This window comes from Mastomys coucha, unplaced genomic scaffold (genome assembly GCF_008632895.1).
Source record: "Mastomys coucha isolate ucsf_1 unplaced genomic scaffold, UCSF_Mcou_1 pScaffold3, whole genome shotgun sequence".
In the NCBI taxonomy this organism is placed as follows: Eukaryota; Metazoa; Chordata; class Mammalia; order Rodentia; family Muridae; genus Mastomys; species Mastomys coucha.
In genome coordinates this window covers 7,350,740-7,359,898 of record NW_022196909.1, presented here as the reverse complement: position 1 = coordinate 7,359,898, position 9,159 = coordinate 7,350,740, and the positions used below count along the sequence as shown (strand labels likewise).

At 42.3% G+C, this 9,159-nt stretch overlaps 1 protein-coding gene across 1 annotated transcript in view; it reads left to right on the top strand.

Annotated features, from left to right (window-relative positions):
- Positions 1–226: 226 nt before the first annotated feature.
- Fig4 (FIG4 phosphoinositide 5-phosphatase) overlaps positions 227–9,159 on the top strand; it is a 92,908-nt gene continuing 83,975 nt past the window's right edge. The window contains exons 1-2 of the mRNA XM_031348426.1: positions 227–735; positions 6,325–6,481. Of these exons, the coding sequence (XP_031204286.1) occupies positions 525–735; positions 6,325–6,481 (368 nt within the window). The 5' untranslated portion in view covers positions 227–524. The remainder of the gene's footprint in view (positions 736–6,324; positions 6,482–9,159) is intronic.

Here is a 9,159-nt window from a genome sequence, read left to right as displayed (position 1 = left end):
TTGAATTTCCTAGATAAATATTTCTGAATCCATATAGGTTCCAGTCTTATGAAATACATTAGTAGTTGTAGTTTGGAATAGTTTTCATTAAAATCTTTGCAGAAGTATGTTTTGTGTTCTAACAATTGTAGATAAATTCATTATTACGGTTTTTCATTTCCTGAACTACTCCTGGGAGTCCATGTCCCCGGATATGCCTGGAAGCTTCTATAAATATTGTGAGGTGTTCTTGGCTTTACATGGTGCTGGGGATGAGTGATCAGGGAGACTCTTGAGGAACTTAACAGTTATGGGCCACCTCATACAAATGCACGTCTACTCAAGGGGTTGCATCTCATCTTAAGGGGTTCACAAACTTACCGAAATAGGTGTATCCCTTTGATCTCTGGATCTCAAGTGCGCACTCTAAAGCGTCAACCTAGTTTTCGAGCACAGCAGTGTGAGCCAGCCACCAGTTGTTGCGTACCTGCTGCCATTTGCCAGTGCTAGCTCAGTCATACGTTACACAGTTCACAAAATCATTTATGAGTCCTGCAGGCAACTGGCAGTTTTCAGAGGCAGATAAATCACCCCAGGGAAAGTCTCACGGGTGCCCTGTGCTTGTTTCACAGCATGTGTACACGCAACAAGAAGTGCGGGAACTTCTTGGCCGCCTGGATCTAGGAAACAGAACAAAGATGAGCCAGAAAGGATCCTCCGGGTTGTTTCGAGCTGTCTCAGCTTTCGGTGTTGTAGGTAAGAAGTGTGCCTCCTTCGTCTGCTTCTTTGTTTTGGTACAGATTACTTAAAGAGAGCTCGTACGGCTCTATAGCTATATAGTCTAAACATATCCCCTATGGCTCTGGCTATTTCAATCGTCATCAATCTATCAGACAATATCCGCTCATGTGTTTAGTTAGCACTGTTCAGGTTTATATAGAAATTAACAAATAGAGAAATGCTTGGAGGTATCTACTGTCTGGCATGCTGTGGAATGAAAAGTTAAGATTAGCTTGAGCTCTAAGCATCTACCTCACTGCCTATCAGTCTGCTAGAATTACAGATACAGTAAAACTTGCTCTAAATTGAACAGGGCAGGCTGCAGTATAGCCTGTCACAGACTTGTTCTTCGGATGACGTCTTACTTGGATTTCCTTTGTTAGTAGAATGACCACAAACAACGTGGGGAAATGGTTTATTTGGGTTGTGTTTATAGTTCACTATCCAGAGAAGTCAGGGCAGGAACTAGAGGCAGGGATGACACAGAGGCCATGGAGGAGCGCTGCTTCCTTGTGACTTGGGCAGCCTGCTTTCTTATACATCCAGGACCACCAGCCCAAGGGTGCCACCTCAGTGAGCTGGACCCTCCATGTATAGGCCAGACCTGGAGAAGCAACATCTTCTCGATTAAAATTCCTTCTCACCAGGTGACCCTGGCTTGTGTTAAGTTGACATAAAAACCAGCCATCACAGCGACCGCTTTCTTACTCAGTGAGAAAGTTTCTTCAACAATCACAGAGGGACAGATTCTATTCGTACTGTAGAGTGTAAATCACTGTGAGTGAGAGACTCAGTTCCCATTTATAGCAAGGTCAGTGGAGCTTCAGATAAGGGATTCCAAGCTGTGCTAGCTTTGCAGGGAAAATGGACTTTAGTTCACTTCAAAGGCCTGATGTTGATCTCTTCCACAACCTCTCTGAGGCAGGATCTCCCTGTCTGGCCTGTGTACCTCTGGCTGGCCTGGAGTTTGCCCTGTAGACCAGGCTGCCGGACTCTTAGAGATCCTCCTGCCTCTGCCTCCCAAGTGCAGGGATTAAAGTTGTGTGCCTCCACAGCTAGCCTGCTATTGATCTCTCTAGGTACAGCCTGCTTTAGCCTGCACCTGCTCCTTCCCATTTTATTCAAGCTCCGTTCCCTCTCTTTTCCTGTATGTAGGTGCTCTGTGCTCCCCTCCTCGGGACAGACCATTAAACCTGTCTTTGCTGCATGCTGACACGTGTTACTTTCTTCATGGTTGTGCCAATGCAGCCTAGAAAGGTTTCTTTGGTTCTCAGTGGGAGGGCACAGTTCTTCACAGCAGGGAAGGCACAGAGGCAGTGGCAGGAGGCAGCTGGTCACGTGCAGCCACGGTCAGGAAGCAGAGAGGAATGAACCTGGCACTCAGCTCAGCTTCTCCCATCTTTTCATTCAGTCCTGGAGCTCGTGAGTGGTAATGCACACTGTCAGAGTAACTATTCCTGCCTCGGTTCATCCACTCTGGGAAGAGGTTTGTCTCCTAGCTCTGTGTCTGATTGGTCTAGGACAGAGGAGGGAAGCCAGTTCAGACAAGGCGACTATAGGTTGGAATTACACAGCCAAGTCCTATGGTGAAAGTTCAGTCAGGTCAGAGTTTGTAATACGCAGATCTGGAATGGCAGGAGAGCTTTCCCGGAGCAGAGGAGGTTTACACTGCATCCTGAGGGTGGAGTGTGGTCCAGGTGAAGATGAGGGAGAGAGGTGGGGGCTCTGTAGGAGCAACAGCAGAGGCCATAGGTGCCCCCTACCTATAGTATCTGGAGGGGTGGCAGGTAGTTATCCTAGCAAAGGCAGGTTGCTCAGGGATGTGGGGCGCTTGAATATGACAAAAGCAGGATATTCACATCACAGCTTCTCAACTGCTGCGACTCGGAGACTTTTTAAACCTGCTCTAGTATATGCTGGGCCATTGCTGCTGATGTTGACGACTAACATGCCTTTATGTCATTTCCAATTAGTACTCTCTGTTTTAAGTCTGCTTATTGAAACATTTACTATACTCTGCCATATTTGAATTATTTTTTTTCTCAGTGTGGTGTCTCAGCTTTGACATTCATTTTTTGGGTCCTGGTGACCGCCCATGAAGACAGAGTGTTAAGGGACGTGTAGTAGGTATTCTTGATTGCCAACTAGATAGGATTTAGAATTACCACTGTGGGTATATCTATGAGTGTGTTTCCAGAAAGTCATACATGAGCAGGAAAGTGCCCCTCCCCCCGTGTGGGCAGTGCCACCCTGTAGGCTGGAGTCTCAGGAAATGCCCCTCCCCCAGGGTGGGCAGTGCCATCCTGTAGGCTGGAGTCTCAGGAAATGCCCCTCCCCCAGGGTGGGCAGTGCCACCCTGTAGGCTGGAGCCTCAGCCTGAACAGAGGATGGCAGCATTTTTCTCTCTCTGCTTTTTTTCTTTTCACTGTAGCTGCAGTGTGGCCAGGCCCCTTCTTCCCCATGCTTCTGTGCCATTTCTTCTCCACCCTGTGGACTGTATCTCTTCAAACAGGGAACCAAAGTAAATCTTGCTCCCTTAACAGGAAAAGTAACGACCACAGTGCAGCTGGCTTGTGCGGCGCTTGGCTCCTTTCATTTGCTGCCTCCCGAGGCTCGGCAAGGCCTTTGAGGTCCTTGATTACTGGATACGCGTTCAGGGGCTTGGGGATGCTTTTTCATATCATATGAATCCATCCGCTTGCATTAATAAGCTCCATGTTGGTTAAGTTTGTTAAATCAAGTACTGATTATATTTTACAATTAAGAACAAAGGAGTAGGTCTTAAGTATAGTATGTTTTTTAACCAAATAGTTGCTTAGTAGTCTCACCTTATTATTTTAAAGCTGATATTTTACCATAACTAAAATATCTATTTTTGTGCTTGTTATTTTATGTGTACGATTGTTTTGTCTACATGTCTGTCTGCGCACCATGTGCATGCCTGGTGCCTGATGCTGTCAGAAGAGGGTGGTGCTTCTCCTGGAGCTGGAGTTAAAGATGGTTCTGAGCCACTATGTGGGTGCTCGGAATCAAACCCAGGTCCTTTAGAAAAGCAATCAGTGCTCTTAACTGCTGAGCCGTCTCTCTAGTGACTAGATGGACTAGAGCAGTCGTTCTCAGCCTGTGGGTCATTACTCACATGTCAGATATTTACATTATGATTTATAATCAAAATTTTGATTGATTATACTCCAAAGATTTCTTTGTGTGTGTGTGTGTGTGTGTGTGTGTGTGTGTGTGTGTGTATACATTTGTATGAAAATGCCCACAGAAGTCAGAGAAGTTGGAGTTGTAGGAGGTTATGAGCCACTTGATGTAGATGCTGATAAACAAACTTGAGTCTTCTGAAAGAGCAATTCATTCTTAACTACAGAGACATCTTTCCAGCCCATAGGACAACTTTTTGACAGTGATTTTCTAAGGTGTATGTGGTATAGAATGTCTTATTGGCTAGTATTTAAAATAGAAATAACCTTGATGATTAAGTATACAAAGTAAATGGAGATTATTAAATCACATTAAAATAGCTGCAGTGGGTACTCCGGCATTGTATTGGACTGGTTGCCCTTAAATGATGTTTAGACTGTGCAATGTTGATTTTTTTTTTTTTGTGGCACTTTTTGATAATTTTTTGTTGCTCTTGACATGCTTGCTTTTTAGCAGTCTTCTTTACCTAATTTTCTACTGATCACCAAGATTTCAATACTAGAAAGCTTATTTGATCAACTGATAACTAGGTATTAATTTAACACATACATAAGCTCTGGATAAGGCCATCTTAGCTACTTCTCTCATAGTAAGGGAGCCCTCTGTGGCTCGAGGCTGTCATCACAGAGGTGGTGACAACATAAAGAGACTCAAGCAATGATACAATGCATACCGAGTGCAGTTTAGTTCCTGGAGATGTGTTTCCTAGGTTCAGTTTACCCATATGAAGGATGGTTCTGATAAGTGAAGACTAAATAGCTAATGAAAGTTTCTGTTCTTTATAGTCTTGTTTCAGAAATATTGAAGGGCACTGAAATTATAGAAAGTGCTTACCTTTAAAAAAAAAGGTCATCTCACTGTCAAAAGAACAGGTGTGTGAAATGACTGAAATTTTACGTGGTTACATTACAAATGGGTACCTTGTATTCTGAAATAGTTTCTCTGCTAACTTTCAGCATGCCAAGTTTGTGGATGTTTTTGTTGTACTCTTTTAAGCTATTATGTTGATACACAGTTTATAAGAATCCAGAGCAGCCCTCCTCAGCTTTTTGTAGTTCAGGGCCAGCCTTCCCATCAGTATTTCGCAGTCATAACATAGTGCTGGGACTCGTTTCTTGTGTGTGGAGTGTGCCATGTGTGGTATGCAGTCTCCTCTATGCTTGTTTAGAATGAGCTCTAGAGAGCATATGGGTGTCGTGGCAGTGTTGGATTGCTGTTTGTATATTCTGCTTCCTCAAGAGTGTCTGTTAATCAGCTGCGGTCAGGTGAAATCTTAATTAGTCAGGTAAGGCTAGAGCCTGTGGTTGGGCAGTAGAAGGGAAGACAGAGCTGAATAGGCTGAATATCCTTAATTAGAAAGTTAAAATCCAAGTGCTCCAAACCTCTGACCTGTGGCACCTTTCTAAGTAGCTCATGTATGTGACAGTCATCTCTCAGTCACTGAATTGGTCTAGTTAGAAGTGAGCTCCTTGCTGTATCAGTTAGGAAATGCAGAGACAGGGACGACTGGCTCAGAGGGTGTCAGTGTGCCTTTCATGTATGGTTTTATCTCACTCCTCCTTTTTCCAGTGCTGATGATCAAGCTTACACCCTGGTGCATGCTGGACAGTCTACCACTGAGCCACTTTTTCCAGCCTGATTATGTATTTTTTACATTGTTTTCCTTTACTACAATCTCTTCTTTCATTTGTATCTGTGTGAGTGTGCGTGTAACTCCATGCACTGTGTGTGTATACGCACGTGAGTGTGTGTGTGTGTGTGTGTGTGTGTGTATGCATATAGAAATAGAATTGTGGCGTAAATCATAAAATGTTCCATCTTACTTTAAAGTGTACAACTCAGTGTGTTATTTGTCTTTATTGACAGACTACTAGATGGTTTTCTTTATACAGAATTGAAAGTGTTCCCTTGAACAACTCTCCTTACTTTTTTATATAATGTATGTTTATACAATATGTATTCTATAGGTATTCTATATGTTTAATCACATACATAGGACTAGTTATGTAACACAGGTTATCCCTAAATTCATTGTATAGCTGAAGATGACTGGGAGCACCTGATCTTCCTGCTTTCATCCCAAGGGACAAAACGATAAGTCAGTGCCATTGTGCCTGACTTAATCAGTGCTGGGACTGTCTCAGAGCTCTGTGCATGCTAGGCGAGGACTTCTCCAGCTTAGCCACATCTCCAGCCACTACCCAAAATAAGTTTAGGTTATGTAAGTGCCAAAAATATGACTGTAAAGTTATAAAAGTGTTAAAGTAGGAAATGTGTAAAGTCTTTGGTAAATATGTTTCTAAAATCATTTGCATTGCTAAGTTTATGTGACATTATATTTGTTTTTCTTACTTGCAGGTTTTGTCAGGTTCTTAGAAGGCTACTATATTGTGTTAATAACTAAGCGGAGGAAGATGGCAGATATTGGAGGTCATGCGATTTATAAGATTGAAGATACAAGTATGATTTATATCCCCAATGATTCTGTTCGGATTACTCACCCCGATGAAGCTAGGTATGCACTGGTACTGACAACTTATTTTTTGTTTTTGACAGCAACCGAGCCAAAGAAATACAAATGTTTTATAGAAACATTGAATGTTGGATCAAAATCCTAGTTTCTGCTAGGGGTTGTAAAGGTCTTTTCTGGTGGTCTGACAAGGGTCAACAGTCACTGCTGAAGCCGCCATGTGTGGGAAACAAGGTCTACATGGTGTCAGCATGCTAAAATAAATGTATAGCTTATGATAATTTACAGAGATGAACAATGATTTCCTACATTAAAACTGGTAGACATATTTAGCCTAATGCTAAATGTGTCTAAGAACTTAGTGTCACCTCTTTACTTATTTGTTGTGTGTGCTGTATGTGTGCACACGTGTGTGGGTTTGCATGTGTGCAGAGGCTGGGTGTTGGGTGTCCTGCTTTATTGTTTTTTTCTGCTCTATTTCCTCGAGACATGGCCTCTAACCAGAACTGGAGCTTGCTGTTTTTCCAGCTGGAATGGCTGCTCTTGGCCGCAGTGCTGCTTCGCCTCCTCACCTGCCTGCTAGCTCTAGTTAGAGGAGCCTGCAGCCAGAGCTGGGGTTTTATGGTGGTGCACGCTGGTTAAGCACCTCACTCATTGGGCTGTCTCTCCAGCCCTAATGTCACCTTTTCATCTGAAACAATGGGAACAACACAAACTGCCTTAGTACTTCTGCTCAAAATGTTTCATGCATACAGATATAATTAGGTAAATCCATATTGTGGGACTTTTTGTAAGACAGTGGTCTTCAAGACCCTTACAAATGTGCAAGTCATCAAGGAAAAAAATAGACCTGTAGATTTTAGAACAGACATGACAGGTGCACCCTGTGATTGTCGCTTGGATCCCCAGTGAAGACATGTCATGTATGCACACACGCACACAGAGCATAAAGGACTGTTGGGTCAGGGTTAGGAAACATGTGCACTATAATGTAAGGTTCAGTTATGCCCTGCTATAAAAATTCAGAGGACACCAGGCATAATTATATTTTTATGGTTGGTAATAGTTTAGAATTTAGCTATGTTCTTTCATGTTTAATATAATGATTTAATAATCTTAGAATAAAATTGTGTAACGATTAGTACTGTGTACTATGTAGGCATTATCTACAATATAGTACAATTATATCACTAGCTTATTATTGGAGGAATGAAGTAATATTTCCTAATGTAATTATAGAGATATGTGATCTAGTAATACAATAAGAATGTTTGGAAATAATATCAGGAAATAAATTACAAACTACTAAGTATGTAATACATTTGGTAAGTAGAAGCTGTCTGTACTGCATGGTCATATTGACTCTAGGAAATTTACTGGAACAATTTCGACTTCAAGGTGTTGTTGAAGAGAATTATGAGCATCTTCATAGAAACAGAAATATTCTTGGCAAAATTCCAGATCTTTGTGATCAATTCTTAGCTTACAACAGTGTTTCTCAACCTCTAGGATGGAATTTATTAAAAACCTATAATAAAAATCATCCTTACAGTAAGACTTTAAAAGCAAAGCCTTTGGTTTAGGTAAGGGATATGCTGCCATAAGTAATACTCAACATTGTATTTAGAACCCTAGCTAAGGCAATGTTTATAAAATCAGAAGTCAGTCAAAAAAATAAAGAATGAAGTTAAAAAAGAGACTAACAATTCTGAGAATGCCTGCAAACTTTCAGAACTCATGCAAACATTCAGCAAAGGTGACTGAGGGAAAGCAATCAGCGTGTAAGAACCGATGACACTCCAGCCCATCTGCAGTGGTTTGTCAGGGCTCCCTAGAGATCCTAAGTTATAGGACGAATTCTGTATATAGAAAGGAGATTCATTAGAGTGGTGTCTTCCAGGTTGTGGTCCAGCTAATCCAACAATGGCAGGCTGTGAATGAAAAATCTAGTAGTTGCTCAGTCCTTGAGGCTAGATGTCTCAGCTGGTCTTCTGGATATGCCAGAATCCTCAAGAAGTAGGCTCTAATGGCAGTGAAGAGATGGATTTGCCAGCAAGGCCAAAACAAGCAAAGAACAAGCGCTTCCTTTTACTATGTCCACATACAGGCTTCCAGCAGCACGCAGCCCAGGTTGAGGTGTGTTTTCCCACCTCAAGACTGTCTTCAAACTTCAAAGATCCAGATTAGAAATGAATCTACCTACTTCAAGTCAAGCAAAGATCCCTCACAGGTGTGCCCTCCTTTCCTGGATTTTAGCTAATTCCAGACATAGTCAAGTTGGCAACCAAGGCTGCCATCATAGGCTATAGCCAAAGAGAAAAACAAATGATGCCATTCTTAGCGCTGAAGGCCATATGTTACCTGGGTGGAAATATGGCAAGAACTACATAAAGTTCAATGCTGAAAATGCAAAACAGTACTAGAACATTTTTTTAAGCCCCAAATAAATAGGAAGAATGTCCACTTGTTCATATGTGTTTAGATATGAGGTTTACAATCATAAGTTTAGTTTTGTTTTTTTTTTTTTTGGTTAACTGAGAGATATAATGCACCTGAAATCCAAATTCCAAGGTGATTTCAGAAGAAAGTAGGACATACAAACCTACTTGAAATTCATATTGAGGGGCTGGAGCGAGGGCTCGGCAGTGAGAAGCATGTGAGGGGCCGGAGGGAGGGCTGGGCAGTGAGAAGCACGTGAGGGGCCGGAGGGAGGGCTGGGCAGT